Source organism: Etheostoma spectabile, unplaced genomic scaffold, assembly GCF_008692095.1.
Source record: "Etheostoma spectabile isolate EspeVRDwgs_2016 unplaced genomic scaffold, UIUC_Espe_1.0 scaffold00006574, whole genome shotgun sequence".
NCBI lineage: Eukaryota > Metazoa > Chordata > Actinopteri > Perciformes > Percidae > Etheostoma > Etheostoma spectabile.
The window spans coordinates 7,332-31,359 of NW_022603400.1; the positions used below are offsets into that span (position 1 = coordinate 7,332).

At 39.9% G+C, this 24,028-nt stretch overlaps 1 protein-coding gene and 1 non-coding gene across 2 annotated transcripts; both read right to left on the bottom strand.

The window, feature by feature from the left end:
• Positions 1 to 990: 990 nt before the first annotated feature.
• On the bottom strand, positions 991 to 1,062 carry trnae-cuc (transfer RNA glutamic acid (anticodon CUC)). The gene has a single exon. It is a non-coding gene; the product is annotated as a tRNA-Glu (tRNA).
• Positions 1,063 to 14,545: 13,483 nt separating this feature from the next.
• LOC116678169 (zinc finger protein 239-like) lies at positions 14,546 to 23,795 on the bottom strand. The gene is made up of 3 exons (XM_032508229.1): positions 23,784 to 23,795; positions 23,591 to 23,632; positions 14,546 to 15,786 (listed from the first exon to the last, which is right to left on the bottom strand). The coding sequence occupies exons 1-3, from the start codon at positions 23,793 to 23,795 to the stop codon at positions 15,004 to 15,006; spliced, it is 837 nt and encodes a 278-aa protein (XP_032364120.1). The 3' UTR covers positions 14,546 to 15,003.
• Positions 23,796 to 24,028: the final 233 nt, after the last annotated feature.

Consider the following 24,028-nt stretch of genomic DNA (forward strand, 5'->3'; position numbering starts at 1 on the left):
TAGACTTTTTAATGCCTTATGTCTACTGTAAAAACGTAACTTGAGTTAAGCCATAATTCATTTTTATTTATACCTTTGCTTTTCCCACTGTGACATGTCAAAATGTCAAAAGGTGCATTGTTTGAAAGCCCATCTCTACACATCCATGTTCCACTCCCAAAGGTGGTTTTACACGTGCTAGTTGTCCCTTAAATTCACAGTTTATTTTTGTAATGTATTGGTGTTTTTCTGTATTTAAAAAAATAGAAATAATCTGTAAAGTTAACAGGAAAATGTATGTAAAATCACAGTTTTTTTGTACAGTGTGTCAAGTCTTGACTATTCCCTGACCGGGAATTGAACCCGGGCCACGGCATTGAGAGCGCCGAATCCTAGTCACTAGACCATCAGGGAATCACGTTTATTAAATTTATCTTTGTATATGTGAGTTTCCTTTCTCTTACTGGAATGACTCATATTCTTTTGGCGAGGAATGGCGCCTGGCTAGAGCTTCAGAAGGCAGGACATGACAGATTACACATCTGTCACATAGTCAGTTTGTATTCTTAAATACCAAGTCTCTTGCTGTTCCTTGACTAGTTGGCCCCCCCTGCTTTGCATCGCTCCAGGTAAGCAGAAAGCAATCTGTTATGCACCTTTGCATTGCACTAAAATGTCAAAATTTGGACGTGAATCCAACAACAACATTATTTGACACTCAAGTACATTGTTTTTCAGTTAAAAATGTTGGTTAGGGGTTTAGTTACTGCTTGAAAAAATGAAAATAATTGTCATTGAGATGGAGGCAGATGAAGTGTTTATGACCCATCAATGATGACAAAAGGATACATCTGCTGTCGGGGGTCTGATTTAAAGGAAATGGTACTCTTTAAAAGTGTTGGGGTTAGCTTTAAACTAATGAGGAAGAATTTGACAAATCTAAATCAACCAAAACTAGTCCAGGAACTTTCTCTTTTAAATGTAACACCTGTATCTGTTAAGTCCTGACCATTCCCTGACCGGGAATTGAACCCGGGCCGCGGCGGTGAGAGCGCCGAATCCTAGCCACTAGACCATCAGGGAGTCCGACTGTCAGATTTATTTTTGTAGATGTGAGTTTCCTTTGTGTGTAATTTAGCATCTTTCTCATCTTTTCTCTCATTTCCTCTTTTTTTCCTCCTTTTTCCTCTTCCTTTTCTTCTTTTTCCTTCATCCCTCTCTCTTCCCCTTTTTCCTCTTCTTCCCCCCCCCCCTATGAGACTGTTGATCCCCAGCTTTGGCGCAATGGATAAAGAGTCTGACTTTGGACTCTAGGTTTGACTCCTGGCTAGCTCGTACTGTCTTTAGCGACTAAATCCCTTGTTCGTCATTTCCAACTTTACCCCCCAGTACAAAGAAAATGTATATCTATAAAGAGCCAAATGATGAGTAATTAAAGTAATCTAAGCCTCTTGGTGTCAGTCAACTACAGCAATAATCAAGCTTTTGTTGTTGTTTTTCTATTTTGGCTTGCTAATCATCTTTCCTTGAAAAAGAAAAATGTGTCCCTGAAGGACAGAATCAGCATGCTGGATAAACCATTCATAAAATTTTCATTTATTAGTCAACAATCTGTGAAAGTATTTCACTAAAACTATTACAGAATAACTAAGAGAGACAGGGTAAAGAGAGGAGCCTGGTCGGGCTAGAACTCTCCCCAACCGGATCGGGCTGTATGCCAAGTCTCCCTTTAGTTTTATAATATTCTTGATTATATGATAGATAAATCTGACAACTATGACGAGAAGCAGTCTCCTGCTGCAACTCCTCACTCCCTAACAATATTCAATTCTATGCCCTAACTATAAGCTGTATGATTCAACAAGGTGCGGAAAGCATTCTTTAGAAATGTTGGCCCATATGGATAGGATAGCATCTTGCAGTTAATGGAGATTTTTGGGATGCAAATCCAGGGCACGAATCTCCCGTTCCCCCACATCCCAAAGATGCTCTATTGGGCTGAGATCTGGTGACTGTGGGGGCCATTTTAGTACAGTTAAGTCAGGGGTTGGCAACCTGCGGTTCCGGAGCCGCATGCGGCTCTTTGATCCCTCTGATGCTGCTCAGCTTTTAAAAAATAATGAATGAATATTTAATTAAATTATTTATTTTAGTTCGTACAGCAAATTAAAGACATCATTTCAACTGTGGCCTCCTCCATTGCCTGTGATGAATCTAAAGACTAAGGTGATATTGAACAAATTGCACTGTTCTGCTAGTATGTAAACTCAACTGGAAGAAATGATCCAGTTGATACCACTAAAAGGCCAAACACGGGGGGGACGTCTGTGAGGCTGTCTGTAATTGTTTAAGAGCAAGAAGAATAACCCCCCCAGGTGTTAGTGGTACAGACGGAGCACCGAGTATGACAGACGCGCACCATGGCTTTGTGGCTGTACTGCAGAAGTCGCTGGACAGTAAGTTTTCCCTGCATCCTGCACCAAAAAGCACTGTGTGCTCAAACATTTCCTCCGGAATGCACAGAAGTCATGAATGTTGTCATTCAGGTTCTGAGCAAATTAATGGCAAAAGGTTTAAATCCCCGTCAGTTCCGTTCGTTATTGGACGAGCTGGGAACAGCCGGAGTGGCTGGGAAAGCTCCACGTCTCGTAGACATAACAGCGCACCTGAACACCTGAACACAGCTCTTCAGGGTAAAGGACGCGCCGCCCTGAGAGTCCTTTACCCTGAGGACCTTTGGAGGTATTGCCATTTGAGCCAAGTTGACAGTGCTAGCCCTATTTTAAAAAGTTAAAAATGATTTGTTGCATGCAGAAATGTTATTTCATTTTCTCTGCAGTCGTTCATTGATTTTATAAATGCAACACAGTATAGTTTGTTTATACATAGCACAAATGTGTTACATTTGTGCTATGTATAAACAAACTATATGAAACACAAACAGTGTTTCATTTCATTTTAAATTTTAAAAGGGTTTTGTGGCTCCCAGTGTTTTCTTTACTGTGTGAAACTGGTCCAAATGGCTCTTTGAGTGGTAAAGGTTGCCGACCCCTGCACTAGACCATATGGGACTGACTAGATATTAATAACAAGGATTTCATGAAACAATTCATAGTCTGGCTGGAATCAGGCCTTCTCTTGAACGTGAAAAAAGAAGCTTCTTGTCGACAGGTTGATTTCTGTTAATGACAAACACAACTATAATCAATAGAAAAGGAAAATACACATATGAAAACCCGTCTTGGTTCATCTTTCCACTGTTCCTTACAATCACCACTCTGGTCTGGTTGGAAACTAAAGGATCTAAACTAAAAGGATGTTCCTCTTTGACTAAAAGGTCTATCTCTGTAGTGATCCATCCCATAATGTTGTCACACACTTAGAATAATGATCTGAGTCTGTCAGCAGCAACAACACAACCTTTAGTGGACACTGACTTTACCTTTAAATTAGGAGTTTAAACAGAGACACAACAGGAAGAATAAATCCATCAAATCAAGTCCCCAATAATCAACATGAGGCCTTGTTTTATTTCAGGTAGTCAGCATGGAGCTGTTCCACATTCCCAGACATTTAAAACAAGTCAATCATTGGCGTTATTCTACGAGTCAGATGAATAAATCAGCTGTTTGCTATTTGAGCTGCTCTGTTTCCTGCTGCTCCGTCATTCTTTAGTGTCCTCTGGAAACAGGTTGCTGTCCTTTATGTTTCAACAGCACCAGGAATGTACAGGAGTACAGCGTAAATTACATGCTAAAGGCGTCTCAAACTCTCTTGTTTATCTGGCCACCCTGAAAGAGACACACGGCAGGAGAACGCTCACATTCACTACAGCAAAGAAAGTGGACATGTTCTGTCAGGAGCTGGATGAAGATGATGAAGGGACATCCATGCGAGGCGCTTCAGCAGCTGTGGATTAGTGGAGTCTGGAACACTGTGCAAGGTTGACTCGAGGGCACTGTATGTAAGTTTGGGATCCAAGCTTTAAATGAACATTTAATTGGGCTGACTGTTCAATTTATAATCTATATTTATTACTCTCACTAGGATGGTGTGCTTTTTCAGTTGTGGACTTTATAATAAAAAACTAATAGTTTATGAGAATGTCGGTAACAAACAGTAGAGGGCAGCATTACCCTATTGCAGCAACTAGTCTTCCTAAATCAAAGTAGAAGAATGTGTTTCCTTTGGTAGTGTTTTAATGCAAACACGTTATATTTCCTAATCTTAAATGGTCGTTACTGCCTTCAATGAGGAGAGAAGATCAGAATATAAGAACACACCTATCAGGTTGTGATAGGTTGTTCACAGCGAGACAGAGTGAATGAGCTGGTGATTTTTAAGGCTAAAACTGTGAGAAAACCTTTTCCCACATTGATCACACCATGACGGCTTCTCTCCAGTGTGAATGCGCCGGTGGCTTTCAAGGTGACCACTCAGAGAAAACTTTTTCCCACATTGATCACAGGTGTACGGCTTCTCTCCAGTGTGAATGCGTTGATGTATTTTTAGGGTACTCTGCACTGTGAAAGCTGCACCACATTGATCACAGCTGTACGGCTTCTCTCCAGTGTGAATGCGTTGATGTGTTTTTAGGGTACTCTGCACTGTGAAAGCTGCACCACATTGATCACAGCTGTACGGCTTCTCTCCAGTGTGAATGCGTTGATGTCTTTTTAGGTGTCCCTGCCGTGTGAAAGCTGCCCCACATTGATCACAGCTGTGTAGATTCTCTCCAGTGTGAACTCTCAGATGACTCTTTAAATATCCAGATGTTGTGAAGGATTTCTCACAGTGCTGACAGTGGTGACATTTGGGTCCCTCTCCTCTCCGTTTCTATAGCAACAGACAAACAGAGAGAGTTAGTGAACAACCTTCTTTAAACCCTGGATTTTCTCTTACTTACAATTTTAACTCTTCATTCAATAATTTATGACAAAATGAAGGAAAATATTGCTGACATGTTTTAATGAAAGCAAATGCACTCTTCATGTTCTGAAATATTCTAAATCTTTCAGGCAAACTTTAATGAAACAACCGCTGTAATGAAACAAGAAAGTGTGGCAGATGATGGTGGACCACCTGAATGTGTAAGCAATCTACAAATATAATATGACCACTTTAAAAGTTAGCAGAAGATAATGTTACTCAAGAAATTACCATTAAGATAAATGAAAACACCTATCTACAATGCTAGAAGATGATGCATAGCCTACATACCTCCCTCTAACTCTGTCTCTCTCTTGGACTCTGAAATCTAGAAACTATAAAAATAATGAAATTGATCAACTAAATGTCCACTGTATACATGACTGTGATAGTGCAAAATATAATAGCATAATGTAATAATTTGTATAAAAACCATTGAAGTGTCCTCTCCCCTCACCCCACGAAGTCTGATCATTCTCTGAATGGGGGGTGACAGAAACCCCCCCCTCTCCTCGTCGTGACGTTTTTGACCAAGCACCTAAACACACATCCCTACTGGACTATTTCTTGCCATTAAACCTCTCACACAGCACCACACAATCATCATGGTAAACTTTAACATCCTGGATGGCACCACGCCCTGTTCTCTTCCTCAAACCTTTACCAAAATCTCACAGGAGGGGGGGGGGGGTGACTTCTAGCAACCATAACCTTCTATGCATCAGTGGCCTCCCATTAAACCACTTCCTCAATTGACTGCACACAGCTCTTTTGCATTGTGGCCAAATATAACTTTAACTGCTGATATTCTATAATCATGTCTACAACAAAAGAAACATCTCAACACAATATGCATTTATGATCATTAAATGAAGAAATCAAAGCCTGTGTTGCCTAGTCAAAGTGTAGGACTAACAACCTGTTTTAAAACTGCATCAACAGCTCACAATGTCTCGTTTTTACTTTATTGGCCTACATGAAATAACAAATGAGTTGATATGTTTGATACATTACAATTTACCAACACATGAATTGATCAATGCACGAGAATGCGGGAAATCATGTCTACAAAATTCAAAAAGGAACCCCAGAACCCCCCCCCCAGCACAAACTGCCCCACTGAGAATATTTTTCACCAGCCGCTAATGTGATATAATAATACATACAAAAACCTTTGAGGTGTCCTCGTCCTGTTGTTTCATGAGTGTACTGTAGTCTCCACTATACAGTTACTGGTCTAGTGAACTAAGACTATAAATAAGGAGGATTGGACATTATAATGGTAGAATCATCTCAAATTATAGTCCCGGTTTATTGGAAAGAACACACTGTGTGGTAAGAATGGCAAATACAAAGCACATGGAAAATGATATACTGTTATTTTCATGAAAACAAAAAGACATAAATGATGTAAAGAGATGTGCTGGTTTCTGGCCAGTCTGCTGCTGTTAGAACCGTTATAGAAACACACTCATTAAGAACTGTATCAGCCTTTTCTAATGATCTCATCAACTGTCATACTATATTCACCAGACTTCTAACAACAATATGACCTGCAGTTTATTAGTCTTCATAGAGACAACGTAACAGCACAGATGACTGTCACATGGATATTTATTTAAATAATGATCACAATGTTAAAATAATATCAGGACTTAACTGAACAACAGAATGCTCCTGATGTATATTATGCAGGCTAATAATAACAATAAGAAGGTAAAAGCACTGCTGAGTGAACATAGGCTGTTAGCCTGGTCCGGAGCAGGCTAGCTGTTAGCCTTGTTTAAACATCCAGAAACCCTGGAAAACCCCGGCCTAATGCACTATCTAGGTCTTGTGAACAGGCCTCCTAATTTAGACAGGTTGTTGTGTCCTGATCACTGACCTGAACATGGCTGGTACCATAGGCCGGGCCTGCTGCTGGTCCTCTGGGGACCTGGTCGGTCCACTGGTCTGGGTCCTGGTCCTCCTCCATTCCTCTATTGTTCTGAAATCCAGCAGATCTCCACTGTGGCCGCTGGACTCACTCTGGATTCTTTTGAGTACAAATCAAAGCAGGCCGAGATACTCAGATGCTTTCCTCACATCCACAGGGTCTGATACTGGGCTCGGTGTTGGTGTCCACCTAGTCCTGGTCTTCCTGGGGGGGGGGTCAAACCAACAATAGTTTTGATTGCCCTGTTTCTGCTGCCATGGCCTGCCCAGCCCCCATCACCATCTATACCCTCCCCTATTCTGCTGCTTCCTTTTCCCTCAAGGGCGGTTCCTTCCCACCGTCATGAGTAAAACCAGTCCTTATTGGCTCTTTGTTGGCATTGTCACATGAAGGACTAGTCTTGTTGGTTTCTTTGCTGTCCAATGAGGAATGAGGCTCTAACTTCGCCCCTTTGGGGTTTTTTTCAGACACAGATCAAAGGTTTTTATCATGTAAGTGAGACGTTCTGACAAAAATACATTTAATCAACTTTCTATTCTCTTAGTCTAGTCTAAGACACCAGGGGGTCGGAGACAGACTTGTTGGGGTAGTTTTGCTGACCTCTGAAGTCCAGGATTTCCTCTATAAATAAATGTTTAAAAGGGATATTCTCCTTGGTTACTGGTTAAACAATGCTGAAATGTTTTCTAAGTCATTCATATTACCTTAACTTTAGCATTGACTTGACTGTTGAATTCAGTAAGTGCTACTTGTTGGGGCAGTTGAACGTGACAATGCTACAGACTGTAAATGAAGATGGATGTCATTGTTATCACATTCAGATCATCTCAAATGGAGACACCGATGATTATTGTGTTCATAAGTGCTTCTCTTTGGGGTTGTCTTGGTTGTGAGTTCATCATCAGACACTAACACATGCAGAGCAAGTACATTTCAGCAGTTGTCCACCACTAGCTAAATAAATAAAAGAATGGGAGTTTTGGAATAGATATTCAGCATTAACTGGTGCTTTCTATTGCTGAATGAGCTCTATCTGGAGGAAAAAGGAGTTGCCCCATAGAAAGTTATTGGACTCTAATTGACCACTCATAGACTGTTAATGGCATTCATTGAGATGATGGTCGTCCATTCATGAAGCCATTTATTACTTACAATAGACAAGACCACTGAAACTTCGTCAAAAAGAAGGTGTAGTTGATTGAAAATGGCTGCATTCAGTATTTAAGATGGCAAATCTGTGTCAGGAACCACTTCCACTGCTTCTATGTCACAACACAGAAGATGCCAGAAGAAACGTCGGGACTATGGAGAAGATCATGAGCAAATAAGGTTGCTTACTGTAAGACTTTGACGTTGGTCTAACTCAAGCATTGGCATTGGATTGATATTAGTTAGTGCTAATCTATGGGGTTGTTTTACTGACAACTGAATCCCAGTATTTTTTCTAATGACAGTAACAGTAACAGCTATGTTACGTTGTGTTACTAGTTGTAGCCCCACTGATACAGAACAATTAGGGAACGTTAGGGAACGTTAGTTCTTGGTTCTCTAAAGGTTAGTTCAAACCAAACCAAAAACTAACGTTAAGAGAACCAACCAACTTTAACGTTACCCTACGGTTGCGCTGAACTTTCACACAACATTCCCGTTTGGTTGTTTTTGGATGTATTTGGTTGTTCTGACTTTTTTAAGTATACATTTAGATTCACTCTAAAATTATTGGCAGACATCCATTTAAAATGTAGCCTTTGCCATATAAAGACGTATCCTCCATGTCCACTGAAGTCCCTCAGCGTCTCTCTAGTAACATTTGTCTGGTCCAGGTAGCTTTGCATAAAAACTGGTTGTCATTCGTAAGGCTACTTTTACTTTCATACTTTAAGTAAATTTTCAAGCCTCTACTTTGTTACTTTTACTTGAGTAAAGACGTTTAATCAGTACTTCCACTTTTACTTTACTTTTTAACATAAGTATCTGTACTTCTACTTAAGTACGGAAAGTGAGTACTTTTGCCATCTCTAGTGACTTCTAGCAAGCATAACCTTCTATGCATCAGTGGCCTCCCATTGAACCACTTCCTCAATTGACTTCACACAGCTTCTTTTTTATTGTGGCCAAACATAACTTTAACTGCTGATATTCTATAATAATGTCTACTACAAAAGACATATCTCAACACAATATGCATTTATGATCACTAAATGAAGAAATCAGAACCTGTGTTGCCTAGTCAAATTGTAGGACTAACTACCTGTTTTGAAACTGCATCAACAGCTCACAATGTGTCGTTTTTACTTTGTTGGCCTACATGAAATAACAAATAACAAATATGAGTTGATATGTGTGAAACATTACAATTTACCAACACATGAATTGATCATTGTGAATGATGTGGGATCTTTCAGCTGGTCACCGTACAATGCACCAGAATGCGGGAAATCATGTCTACAAAATTTCAAAAAGGAACCCCAGAACCCCCCCCCCCCCCCCTCAGCCCCACTGAGAATATTTTTCACCAGCCGCCACTGTGATATAATAATATAAACAAAAACCCTTGAGGTGTCCTCGTCCTGTTGTTTCATGAGTGTACAGTAGTCTCCACTACATAGTTACTGGTCCAGTGAACTAAGACTATAAATAAGGAGGATTGGACATTATAATTGTAGAATAATCCTAAAATTATTGGCTTTTCTAAAATTTTATAAAAAAAGTTTGATTGCTAAAAAACAATTCTTGTGTTCTTTATTTCGTTTTGTTAATTGTATTTGATGAAAATACATAAAATAAGAATTTATAAATAAAAAGATTTTTGCAGAACTTAATTCATTTCACATTTCTTTAAGTGGTTCCATCAATGTACAAACAATCGTTTCACACCCCCGCCAGTAGGGGACGCATCTGCTTTTAGGTGTCCCTGAACTGCCTGACTTCCGTATACACCATGTAGTCCGCGTCAAGATAGAGGACAGGGCACCCAAAAGTTTATTTAAACCAGTGCCATTAATAGCATATCCATGGTTTTCAAGTAAGTGTTTGCTCAAGATAAAGTTGTGTTTCAGCAGTCTGCTATCACTGTTAGAATACATTCAGATCATGTTTAACTTATTCCTGAACCGTTGCAATTTTACACTCAGTCATTTGCATGTAGCTTCTGTCTGAACATTAAAATTCCAAATAGTGATACGTTTGACTCAATGGGTATTCATCTCTGTTTAGAATTGTAATGTGTAGACATTCCAATGCCGTGTACAAGCATTGTGTGACCTTGATTGCGCCTCTATAAAGTGATACGTTTGACAATGGTTATTCATACCTATTCAGTTCAGACAATGCCGTGAACACACTGCATTGTGTGATACTTAAGTACCGGAGAGAGCAACACTCCATTCATGAGTTTTTCAGTTTGAAATTACATTCTAAAATGCTGATTGGCCAGGTTTCCTGATGTCAAGATGTGTGACGTAACACGGACGTTCCTGATTGGCCGGAAGAAATGGATAAGTACAGAAGAGCCTAGTACAGCGTTTACTGTCTCATGTACCCCTGACTGCAGACCCGCAGACCTCAATGTGGGCGGGGTTAAACGTTGAGGGGCGGAGTCAAACGTTTAGCTCCGCCCAGTCTCCAACCGTCCACTACCCAACTCATTTAATACGATGTCCGAAGAGGGCCTAGAAACCTTAATGGATGTGGCTAAATGCAGCGATTTAAACACAACGAACTTAATCTTTGGTTTTACTAATTATGAAATACAATATTGACACATTTCCCAAAACATTAAATACTTCAATAATGCATTAAATGATAAAAAAGTAGAATATTTGAATGTGTATTTATCATAACCAATTGCAACCTGATACTTTTTTAATGTTGTCAAAATCAAACAATCATGAGACTATAATATATATCATATGTATTATATAATGTATATAATATGTGTATATATATATATATATATATATATATATATACTGTAAATATATGTAATAACACCAATAATTATGAAAATAAGTTTAATAACATATATACAACCATAATAACAACAACAATAATTAGATTAGATACTTTATTTATCTCACAGCGGGGAAATTTCCTTGTTACAGCACCAAAAAAGCAAAACAAACAAACAAGTAAACAAGTAAACACACAAGAAAAACAGGCAAACAACAGACAATGAGCAGAAGGTAGCCTGAAAGTAAAGTGGCGTCAAATGAAGGTTTTGTAAAGTGCGGTTGCCATAGTACAAGAATCAATATTGCATTAAATTGAATATGTAATTAAAGTATTAAAGCAAAAGTAGGTTGACATAATATAAATTATATTTACCTGTGACCATAAACAATATTGAAAAAGTGAGTACTTGAAATGGAAAAAAATATAAATACAGATAATAAAGATATACAGAGAGTGTGTGGAGGAAATGAAAAAAAAAACAGGAACAGAAACTACAACACTATCAGGTAGTGCAGGTGTTGTAGAGTCTGACAGCGGCCGCGATGAAGGTCCTGCGGTACCTCTCCTTCTTACACCGGGGGGGTATCAGTCTGCTGCTGAAGGAGCTGCTTGGGGACCTCACAGTGTCGTGGGGGGGGTATCAGTCTGCTGCTGAAGGAGCTGCTCAGGGACCCCACAGTGTCATGTAGGGGGGGGGGGGGAGAGGTTTTGTCCATGATGGATGTCAGCTTAGCTAACATCCTCCTCTCCCCTACTTCCTCTATGGGGTCCAGGACAGAGGTCGCTCTCTTGATCTATTGAGTCTGCTCCTGTTGGAATTGAAAGGTAATTAGAAAGTGTCATCCTTTCCTTTTCCATCATGCTGTGTTTTTTTTAAATTTAACAACAAATATTGAACAAAAAACTAGCAGACATATAGTAAAAATGTTAATGAAATATTAATGTTCACGTCATCTTTTCCTGTTTTTGGCCATCTCCTCTTTAGAGCTATGTGAGTCAATGATATCCATTCATTATACAACACATGTAATATAATTATCATTGAGACAATTCATGTTAAAATACAAAGTGAAACCTTAATAATTTTATAGAAACTTACATCATAGGAAAGTTTTCCAGGAGAACTTTGCACCTCCATCTCCGTATTTGTTCCCCCAAACATAGTTTAGTTCTGCTCATAAGATGAGGCAGAATATTTCACAATTCTGTTTAGTTGTGTTAAGTTTTCAACCACACTGCCCAACAGTTCGAATCAACGATAACGTCTGCCGTGTAAAACAAGACTGAAGTTATTTCCTACCGAGACAAGCTGTTACTTTCGTGTAATAGTTCATGTTATAAACATGTTTTTTTTTAAAGTTATTTTTTGGGGTTTTTTATTCCCTTTATTTAGACAGGATAGGTATGTAAGTGTGAAAGGGGGAGAGAGAGGAGCGACATGCAGCAAGGAGGCCACAGGCCGGATTCAAACCTAGGCCCGCCACATCGAGGAGCAAGCATGGGCATCCGCACAGACCATTGCGCTATCTGGATGCCCGTTATAAACATGTTTAACAAAAGGAAATAAATCACATTAACAAGCTCTAAAGCATCATTGGCCATAACAAGAGTAAATCACAAGGGAAAAAACTTGTCAACAGTAACAGCTGATACAGAAACACGCCTGCAGCTCTGTAGCGTTATGAATCGATTATTTTAATCCATATATCTCATATAACGACATAATACAATACAGACAGATCGCCTTCACACACCTTACTGTTCCTCTGGCGGTCCTACGCAATAAAACTCGCTAAAACAGAAGACCAGTTCTCACTGAAGACCGATCTACACTGAAGACATATCTACACTGAAGACAGATCTGCACTGAAGACAGATCTACACTGAAGACATATCTACCCTGAAGACAGAGCTACAGGCTATCATCCACACGCTAGTCAGTGGCACTAGCACCTGCACTGGTCTCGCTAGCCGCGGTAGTCCTGGGGGGGCAGAGACAAGATGTGCTGGGTGTTGTGGATCTGAGCTCTCCTTTATCTCCTGGTTGCAGATGAATCAGAGACCGTCCATGCACATAACGACTGTAACATTGTCCTTCAATAGAAATCATTTCCACACTTTCAGATTACTTGGAGCTAGCATACAGTTAAAGAAGGGAGCTAGCCATCCAATCCGAACCTCAGCCTGCTCAACTTGTGCAAAAACATTAAAAGCTTTTTTAATTGTTTTTGAAAACTAAACAAATATAAAAGTCACACTGACTTCCAGTATTTACTGATTAAAAAGGGCTGTCCGAAGCGTGGGTGCATACCGCTAAATTCACTCTGATATTGCAATGAAATGACAGGGTCAAATGCTGGAAAGTGGGCGGGGTTGAACATTTAACTTCGCCCACATTGAGGTCTGCGGTTCTACAGTCAGGGGTACATGGAGCCAGCCGGGGACAGGTCACCGAAACCTGGGACGTCAGGTTACCCTCCACACTGACTTTAGCTTGTGCTATACTAACTGCTAACAATGCTAACAGCCGTTGGTAACCTTTACAAACTGTATGGGTGTAAAACAATATTAAAACACACACAGACACACACACACGTATGTTTTACATATGTTTACATATGCTTTTTATGTATGTTTACCTTCTGTCCGGTTCAGTGAGTGCAGCTAATCATCGTCTGGTAAAGATAACTGATTCTCTTCATCATCACAGATAATGTCGTGCTCCTCGTCACCGCCGAAGGCCCGCCCCTTTGCCCTCACATTAACAGCTGATTGGACGGGAAGTTAACAGCAACCAATAAAATTAAAGTAGGTCAAGATATTTTTAAAAAGTATTTTTAACACTGAACACATTCAAAATAAATTATTAAATGGTTACAAAAACAATGGAAAAACTACAAAACAATATGTAATATAGAGTATACATATGAAATCAACCTGATATGTGTGTAGTAATAACAATTTTTGCATAACATCCTCAGTGTCTTTACTTTCAGTCTGAATAGACCTCAACAGATTTAAAACCACATTTAGTCACAGAAAATATGAAATGTTAGAGAAAGTTTATTAAATGAAATTCCACAAAGTAGGAAAACATGTTAAACTACAAAACAACAATAACTTGAGAGTGTACAATTAACAATGGCCGACTTCTAGTATGTTGTAATGATGAGAGGACTGTTTGGACCAATTTAAAAAAAATATTGAATTTGCACTTGCAAAGTTTGCACTTAAAGGTTATAGTTTTTGTCGACTTTTGAGAGTTTAGAAATATATAAGGGTGACAAAAATCTATTCCTAAAATGAAAATTACAACGACTTCCTGTCAGCAAAATTTTTTTTGTATGTTTCTAGAGATGAAACGAAAGTTTTTACAAAATAAAAACAGCTTCAAACATGTCTACGTTTTCCAACCAAAACATCTTTAAACGTCTTAATGTTTCTCCTTTGGGCCTTCTCATTCCCACGGTGGGTACATTGTGGTTAGGGTTGGGTACCGAAACCCGAATAGTAACGGGGATTTAGATGCTACTAAAATACCAGCGCTGCCTTTTTCCATCTAGTGGTTGTTTTTGTAATTAAGCAGCAATTTACTGGAGAAATATTACTTCTTTTTTTTTACATTTAATTTGACCCATATAGCGATAAACAAGCCATTCTTAAATATTGCTGGCTGTTTTTTTGTGGTCCTTTTTTTTTAAATATATATATATATATATATATATATAGGATATAAGGATGGGTTCAGGCACCGGAATCGGTTTCTAGAGATGAGAAGAAAGTTTTTACAAAATAAAAGTTTCAAACATGTCTACGTTTTCCAAACAAAACATCTTTAAACGTCTTAATGTTTCTCCTTTGGGCCTTCTCCTTCCCACGGTGGGTACATTGTGGTTAGGGTTGGATACCGAAACCAGTAAATGTTGCTGGTTGTCTTTTTGTGCTCGTTTAAAAAAAATAAAAAATATATACATTTAAAAAATATAATTTTTAAAAGGATGGGTTCAGGCGCCGATTCTGGTGCCTAAATGGTAAAGAGTTCTGAGGAAAGGCAGAAAACAGTCCAGCTGATCCACAATAACATACATGCTGCTCAGAAGATAAAGTTACTGCTGGTCAGCCTTCAATGTGGAGAGAAGATCAGAATATAACAACACAGCTATCAGGGCATGAGGAGGAGGAAACAGCTTGGCTCTGAAACATGTTCACAACGAGGCACTGTGAATGCGCTGGTGTCTTTTAAGGTGACTACTATAAGAAAACGTTTTCCCACATTGTTCACACCAGTACGGCTTCTCTCCAGTGTGAATGCGCTGGTGAGTTTTAAGGCTATCACTACGAGAAAAGGTCTCCCCACACTGTTCACACCAGTACGGCTTCTCTCCAGTGTGAATGCGCTGGTGAGTTTTAAGGCTACCACTACGAGAAAAGGTTTCCCCACACTGTTCACAGCTGTACGGCTTCTCTCCAGTGTGAATAGACTGGTGAGTTTTAAGGCTACCACTCTGAGAAAAGGTTTTTCCACATTGTTCACAGCTGTACGGCTTCTCTCCAGTGTGAATGCGCTGGTGAGTTTTAAGGTTACCCCTCAAAGAAAAGGTTTCCCCACACTGTTCACAGCTGTACGGCTTCTCTCCAGTGTGAATAGACTGGTGAGTTTTAAGGCTACCACTCTGAGAAAAGGCTTTTCCACATTCTTCACAGCTGTACGGCTTCTCTCCAGTGTGAATGCGCTGGTGAGATTTAAGGGCATCACCACGAGAAAAAGTTTCCCCACACTGATCACAGCTGTAAGGTTTCTCTCCAGTGTGAATGCGTTGATGTGTTTTTAGGTGACTCTGTACTGTGAAAGCTGCTCCACATTGATCACAGCTGTAAGGTTTCTCTCCAGTGTGAAATCTCTGATGAATCTTTAAATATCCAGATGTTGTGAAGGATTTGTCACAGTGCTGACAGCGGTGACGTTTCACTCCTTTTCCTTTCCGTTTCTATCAACAGAGAAAAACCAAGAGAGTGAGTTAGTGAGGTGCCATGCTGTAACATCCAGTGTTGGTTAGTTTGTGATAAAAAAAACTACTTTTGATCAATTTATGTGTGGCCTCCATTTTGTTGCCAGCCTTTTAGCCAGCTGTGTAGTAACACAAGGGGGATCATCTGGGATTTTTAGTGCCAGGAGAGTTGTAAATATAACATATTCCCACAGATTTTTAGCTTTCACTGGTATCTGTAGTGGTTACCGTGTTGTGTTCATGTTGCTGGAACAGCTCTTCTCCAGTAAATTGGAACCATTGTCCCTGATAGGCATTAGCAATGAGGGGCACCAGTTGACCTTTTGTTTTAGGTTGTTGTTTTTACTAAATCAAACTCGTGTGGACAACTGGTATTGTCCACACAAGCTACATTTCCTCAAGCATTTCTGAAGCTCAGCAGAGCATTCTGCTGTGTTCTGGAATAAAACTGGTGAGCATCACTGAATCTAACAGTCATGACATGCATGCTGCTCATTCTGTGGAATGGAATCTGTAATTGAAAGGAGCAAGTTCAAAATAATAGCAGTGTTGTCTTTAATTAGTGAGCTGATTGATTCTGTGAAGAAACAGGTACCAGTTATGGCCCATAATTAATCTATATACTGTGTGTATATACACTCACCGGCCACTTAATTAGGTACACCTGTCCAACTACTCGTTAACACTTAATTTCTAAGCAGCCAATCACATGGCGGCAACTCAGTGCATTTAGGCATGTAGACATGGTCAAGAGAATCTCCTGCAGTTCAAACCGAGCATCAGTATGGGGAAGAAAGGTGATTTGAGTGACTTTGAACGTGGCATGATTGTTGGTGCCAGAAGGGCTGGTCTGAGTATTTCAGAAACTGCTAATCTACTGGGATTTTCACGCACAACCATCTCTAGGTCTACAGAGAATGGTCCGAAAAAAGAAAAAACATCCAGTGAGCGGCAGTTCTGTGGGCGGAAATGCCTTGTTGATGCCAGAGGTCAGAGGAGAATGGCCAGACTGGTTCGAGCTGATAGAAGGGCAACAGTGACTCAAATAACCACCCGTTACAACCAAGGTGGGCAGAAGAGCATCTCTGAACGCACAGTACGTCGAACTTTGAGGCAGATGGGCTACAGCAGCAGAAGACCACATCGGGTGCCACTCCTTTCAGCTAGAACAGGAAACTGAGACTACAATTTGCACAAGCTCATCGAAATTGGACAATAGAAGATTGGAAAAACGTTGCCTGGTCTGATGAGTCTCGATTTCTGCTGCGACAGTCGGATGGTAGGGTCAGAATTTGGCGTCTACAACATGAAAGCATGGATCTATCTGCCTTGTATCAAGGTTCAGGCTGGGTGGTGTGTCATGGTGGGGGGAATATTTTCTTGGCACTCTTTGGGCCCCTGGTACCAATTGAGCATCGTTGCAACGCCACAGCCTACCTGAGTATTGTTGCTGACCATGTCCATCCCTTTATGACCATAATGTACCCAACTTCTGATGGCTACTTTCAGCAGGATAATGCGCCATGTCATAAAGCTGGAATCATCACAGACTGGTTTCTTGAACATGACAATGAGTTCGCTGTACTCAAATGGCCTCCACAGTCACCAGATCTCAATCCAATAGAGCATCTTTGGGATGTGGTGGAACGGGAGATTCGCATCATGGATGTGCAGCCGACAAATCTGCGGCAACTGTGTGATGCCATCATGTCAATATGGACCAAACTCCCTGAGGAATGCTTCCAGCACCTTGTTGAATCTATGCCACGAAGAATTGAGGCAGTTCTGAAGGCAAAAGGGGGTCCAACCCGTTACTAGCATGGGGTACCTAATAAAGTGGCCGGTGAGTGTATATATATATATATATATATATATATATATATATTATATATATATATATATATATATATATATAGTATATATATATATATAATGAAGGAAGGAAGTACATGTTGAACATGGAGAGGTTATAGTGCATTACACACTGAAATACTGAGCAAAATGGAGAGAGAAAAATAAACCACAAGAAAATGAAATCATGACTGTATTGTCTGACCAGTCTGCCATTAATATCATATCTGGGAATATTGCTGCATTGTCCCTTAATCTCCGGAGGGTCGCTGCACAGGCTGCGGGCGCACGCCAGGCAGCCTCGACACGCTCTCGGCCCACCGGGAAAAGTCCCAAATTTTCCGATTGCCACTCCGCATCTGGGTGCCAGCGCAACCATTTCTAACCATCTAACAACTGCTATAGTTGGGTTTAAATCAAACCCCCAGGTGTTACCCCCGGCTGTTAGCCCCGGCTGCTCCGGTTTATTTTGAGTCCATGTTTACTGGCGACCATCAGCCAAAAGCGTCTGTAGTTGTAGTAGTGACGACAGCTATTGAAAAAGGGAAGAGAATACATAGCTGTCCGCGTGAATGCCTGTTTAAGTTGTCATTAAAATGTTCAACAGAACAACGTATACGTTACCTCTCTGATTTGTCTTTGGAGTCTAGTCGGAGGAAACTTGTCAATCGCGTTTGAAACGTGGTTTGCTGTTAAGGAAAACAGTAACACAGTGTTTCTCTTCCTGTTAACCCTCTGGGCCCTGAGGCCATTTTTACAGTTTAATTTCCATCTGGATTTATTTTACAAAAAAGCTTGTAAAACATCAACCCTGTTCTCTACAGTCAAGATATGAACATCATTTTTTTTAGGACAAACTGGGCTATTGAAATATTTGGGTTGCAGTGAGGTCACTTGCATGTTAAAAATGGTTGTAGGGCCTTAAAGATAAATAAATAAATAAATAAATAAATGAATCTTCCAGATATGTATTGATATCACAGACAGATAAGTAATGAATAAGCCATTTTCCATTCTAAAACACTTCTCATATGTCTTGGGAGTCACACTGTGAAGAAATAATCATTATAACTTATACTGTTGACAAAATACATGCATTCTTTCCAAAAAAGTCAAGACGTTTTGCTCTCATGACATTTAGTAGTAGCCAATAATAACATAATAATGTCATATATATTGATATTACACCCACAGCAATGTTATACAAGCAAATATGTGTCTAAATAGTGCATTATTTGGCCTTCAATAGAGTCTATAGGCATTTTTGTCCCCTCTGGCCTTCCATAAAAGATGGGTGCCTTTATCTCCCATATATGGGCATGTACTTCCTGAAACAATAGCCGGGACAGACAGAGAGAGAGACGAGGAGCCAGCCAGCGGCGGAAAATGAGCCAAAACGCGATGAATTATGGATATAAAGTGGATCAATCTTGGATATAACAGTATGGATTTAAAGCCCAAAGAGGCTGAAGTTCCAGGCTGGATAGAAAACCCCCTGTAAAGGCTAGAAAGACACGGAAAAGACCTCCGTAAAGCCGAAAACGTCAGGATTCAAACAAAACCGAAAGTGAGTAAATCGCTTGTATGGTTCAAAAGTTATTAAACTATGAATCAGAGGTACTTTTAAACTCGTGGGCGAGTGTCTCGGGCTCAGAGGGTTAATGTCTAGAATGCGTTTTATTGAATTCACCTATTTGTCTTCAGAGCCTGTTCAAGTAAACACATGTCACGTAGAAAAGTATTTAGCCCTTTTAAAAGTAGAGAAAAAAAAAAAACTAACTTGGATTCAAACTCGTACCTTTTGGGGAAAATGTAAATGTTGCCTAAGCCTAGCGCGGTGCGCCTTGAGCCGTATGACAAATTGGTGGGCATGGCTTCATATCAACTCAAACTTAACACAGAGTGTGTTAAAATGAAGAGGCAGTCAGATCAACTTGTGACCACACTGCATGAAAATAAATCAGAGGTTGCTCTTGCTCAGAAATTGTCTTTATTTTTGTTTGATTCACACAAAGTGTACATCTTGTGTGTGTCTACGGTAAGCACATTCAAAGCAACCTGAAACTCAAAGTCCATCTCTGACAAAATAAAAAATGATTTCACGGGATTCAAACTCCTACCATTGTGGGAAAATATATAAGTCTCAGCTATCTCATACATCAAATCTTTAAAACACGAGGCAGTCAGATCAACTTGTGACCACTGTGGCCTTAAGCTACTAACATTAATGTAAATTATATAGGCTATTTATGTTTTTAGCTTCAACATTGAGGTTACAGGCTTTACTTGAAATGTGAAAATATCACAAACCAATTAATTATAAAATGGATATGAAACTGTTACACAAGATAATCAATAATCAGTTATAGAAAACACACAATATAAGGCCAGAAGTATATACTAACCCAAACAGTACACCTCTTTGTGATTATTGGCCATCCCATGTGTTTCCACAGAATTGACAATAATGTCAATTGTAGATGCAGATTAGGTGTGCCCATCAAGCCAAGTTTGCAGTCAATTAACTTGTCAGTACTATAAGTATATAATGTTTTGTGAAAATCTTTAGACAGGATCGCGGGGTGGTCGGCTACAAGCAGATAACCACAAAACACTGTTTCTGCCAGGATAAACTGTCCCTTTACCCCGCCACAGAATACAGTACAGCTGTGAGCAACAGACTCACACTGTCAATAACCACAAAAACGGTTTTCTGCTAAAATAAATGTGTCTCTTTATTTCCTACAGAATACAGCAAAGCAAACAGCATGCACACACATGCACTCAATACGTGATGCAAAGTAAACACTACTGTCAGAGCTCTTACCTTGACACAAGACTGGAGAGCCGTCAGTCTGGCAGGGCTAGCATCAACTTGGCTGGACGTCTCGTACGCGACTCACAGCAGGCTCCGCCAGACTGAGGGATTCCCCGTCTTTTTATTCTCTTAACAAACAAGGGAACGTGTGCGAGCGAGGGGGGCCAGTCCTCGCTCTCAGCCGATCCCCTGGTGAGTCCGGCGCACCTACCTCGAAACCATATTTCCAAAACAGGAGCGCCGTTCTCAATACATGACCAAAACAAGTTATATAATTGATAAATGAAACACATACAATTGATAAATGAAACACAAAACAATAATAATAGTTATACAACAGTGAATCAACAAGTTATACAAGTGACCCATTTAGCTGTTGTCAAGGATCATAATGCAAAATAAACTTTTTACTCCACAAATGCTTTGCACAAGTTAACACAGTGTTGTAAGTAGGAAGAAAATTTTGTTTGAGAAACACAGAAAAGGAATGAAAAAAAGAATGGATCCAAAACTGGTGAAAGAAATTATGGACTTTAAAGTTCATAATTGTTTACAAATTTGGTGCACCTCAGAGACTGCTTACAGACCAGGGGACACAGTTCAAAATCCAGGTGAACCCTTATGATAAACATTGCTTATTTCTTAGTGAGCCTTGCTGTAAATGCTGACCTTTTTCTGAAAAATTTAATTTAAGGCTCTGTAAATCCCTTGGCATTCAATGGAGCATCTGTTCCCCATACCACCCTTAAGCTAATGACTTGGTTGAGAAGCTTAATGGCACCATCCAGCGGTCTGTGCATTGTTAAATTGACCAGTTTACACCTACATAACATGAGTACGATGGACTAAATTAGGGACATTAAATTCCTGATGTTCAATGCAAACATTTTCAGGGCTCTCAACAAACTGGCCAGGAACATGCCAACAAAATGGGACCAGTTCCTCCAACCAGTGATGTTTGGCCTTAGGACTAAAAAACCAGCTGACCACACAATACAGTCCAGTTCTGCTGTTTGGAAGGGAGGCCAGATACCCATCTGAGGTGCCAGAAAAGTATGAGGTATGATGTTTTTGTTTTGGAGTAAGAGGTCATAATTGGTTCAGAATATAACTACATGGGGTATGTTGGTACCTTAGGTAACAACAGTGAAATTGGAGGACCTTATTCTGAGGGAGGAGGTGTTTGAGTTGCTTGAGCATTGCCAACAGTGTACCGGAGAGTCCAGCAAATGTCCTGAAGAATCAGGAAATAAAAATCTGAAAACGCAAGTTGGAGAGAGGTTTTGAGGACATTTTAAGGTGGGAGATCTTGTCCTCAAACAAAATATCCAGCAGCAACAGAGAAGAGGAGGAAAAATGGTGAGTGACATGCTTGGTCCATATTAAATAACTACAATTAAGGGAGAAATTTGTAGGTCTGGTTGGTCAGGATGGTCAAACAGAAACTGTGGCCAACATTGACCAACTGACCCATTTCATGGAGCCAGAAGAGAGGAATCCTGCCAAGCTGAAAAAGGTTAGCAACTCTCCTTTGGCCTGCCCCTCTCCTTCACAACCAAACTCCACCATCTGTGCCACAAATCTCCCCTCATCGCAACCCCGAACACCTGGCATCAACTGGCATGACCCTCTACCAGCCACATCCCCAGGAGACAGTCCTCGCCATAGTAATGGTAAATCCCATTCAGTAATGTGAAATCAAAGTATTATAATGCTTTTTCATTTATGACATGTTCTGTATTTCCAGTTCTCCAACATTCAGGTGTAGGTGAGATTCTATTGGCCAAGTTGGGCCCCTATAAGCTTTTTACAGCTGATTTTAAAAACTTGGCTCCTGGAAGGGAATTGGAGAGTTTGTAAGTCTAGTATTGTAAGCTGCTGCAAGACTTACTCTTTGAAATTCACATTCATTTTTGTGTAGGTTGTCAATGCGTATCTGTTGTGGGTGACATCCAGAAGTGGGTAGAGTAGCCAAAAATTGTACTCAAGTAAAAGTACTGTTACTTCAGAATAATATGACTCAAGTAAAAGTAAAAGTAGTCATCCAAATAATTACTTGAGTAAAAGTAAAAAAGTACTTGACGAAAAAACTACTCAAGTAGTGAGTAACTGTTGAGTAACGTCTGATTTATTTCTTAACACAAGCATCAATCAGACCGACAAAGATAAAAAATAATTATCTTTAGGCAAATTATAGTTCATCCAATCAATAAAATAAATTATTAATTACAAAATAGCTTACTTGAGAGACTTGTCACATCAAATTTGGATGGATACTGCATGTGTAAAACATACTGTATGTGACCTAAAAGACAAACATCCACCTCTCCACAGCAAAAACTAAAACCACCGCTACGTTTCCTCAGGTTAGAGGTTGAGTTGTTGAACGCTGACATGTCCGTTTGTTTTGGTAGACCCTGAACACACCGCAAAACGTAGCTGCTGTTTCTTTGCTCTGCTACGAGTGTAAAGCTAACCTGTCCCATATTAACGGTCTATGGTCCCGCTGCTGAAACGAGTATGGTCACGTGACTGCACAACGACGTGTGATTGGTTAAGCACAGTCACGTTCAGCGGAAGACTCTCTCTCTCTGTCAAAATAAAACAAAATGAGACGTACGCGGGGGTAAAAACAATGACGCGTAGTAACGAGTAACGAGCTCATTGGAGCCTAATGTAGCGGAGTAAGAGTACAGTTTATTTTTCACTAATCTACTCAAGTAAAAGTAAAAGTATAGTGATTTAAAACTACTCCTAGAAGTACAATTTTTTCAAAAACTTACTCAAGTAAATGTAACGGAGTAAATGTAACTCGTTACTACCCACCTCTGGTGACATCAGATAACCATGAAGAAAATAAATGTGAGTTTCACCTTTGAAATGACAGCCATCTGGAATGGGACATCGAAGGGGATGAGAACGGTAAGGATTATCATCAATGGTTGCTTTTTAAAATGGTGTTTTGGTACAATTACGACATGTAACACAAGTTAGAATTAGATTAAGTAGATCCATTTGTAGCCCTCCCCAACAAAACCCTCTGTGTGCATTCATTAATATTGAGATTAGATTTATGGGACTCTCAGTCTGGAGAACCCTTCTTCCTTCACTCACCTCCTCCTTCCTGACACCTTCCCTCTTGCCCTCCTTCTTCTTCTTCTCCTCCTCCTTGTGTTTCTGCATGTACTCGGTGATAAGGTCCAGGTCCAGGTTGTCTTGTGGCTCCCATGTGTTCTCCTCACTGGAAAGGTGAGTGGAGACAGAAGAACATCTCCTCACACTTTGTTTTTAGACAATCCATTCTCACGCTAATTTTCATTCTTATTATTCATTTTTTCAATTGCCATCTTGTAAGGTTATTTGTGGGTCTGCAACATAGTGTCAAAATACCAAACCTTCAACTTTGAGGGCATGATACATGCTGACACTTATTAACAATATGTAAATATATTATATATCTCATGACCAAAAACACCAAGCATTAATATTATAGACTCATACTTACTCTGAGAACCCCTTCCATTTCAGCAGAAACTCTACTCTTCCCTTCAC

Bases quoted from the DNA above. Each gene is read 5' to 3' on its own strand.
- LOC116678169 (XM_032508229.1), bottom strand. The intron at 15,787-23,590 runs GTGAGTGAAGGA...CTCTGTTGATAG, and splicing joins AAGGTGTCAGGAAGGAGGAG to AAACGGAAAGGAAAAGGAGT.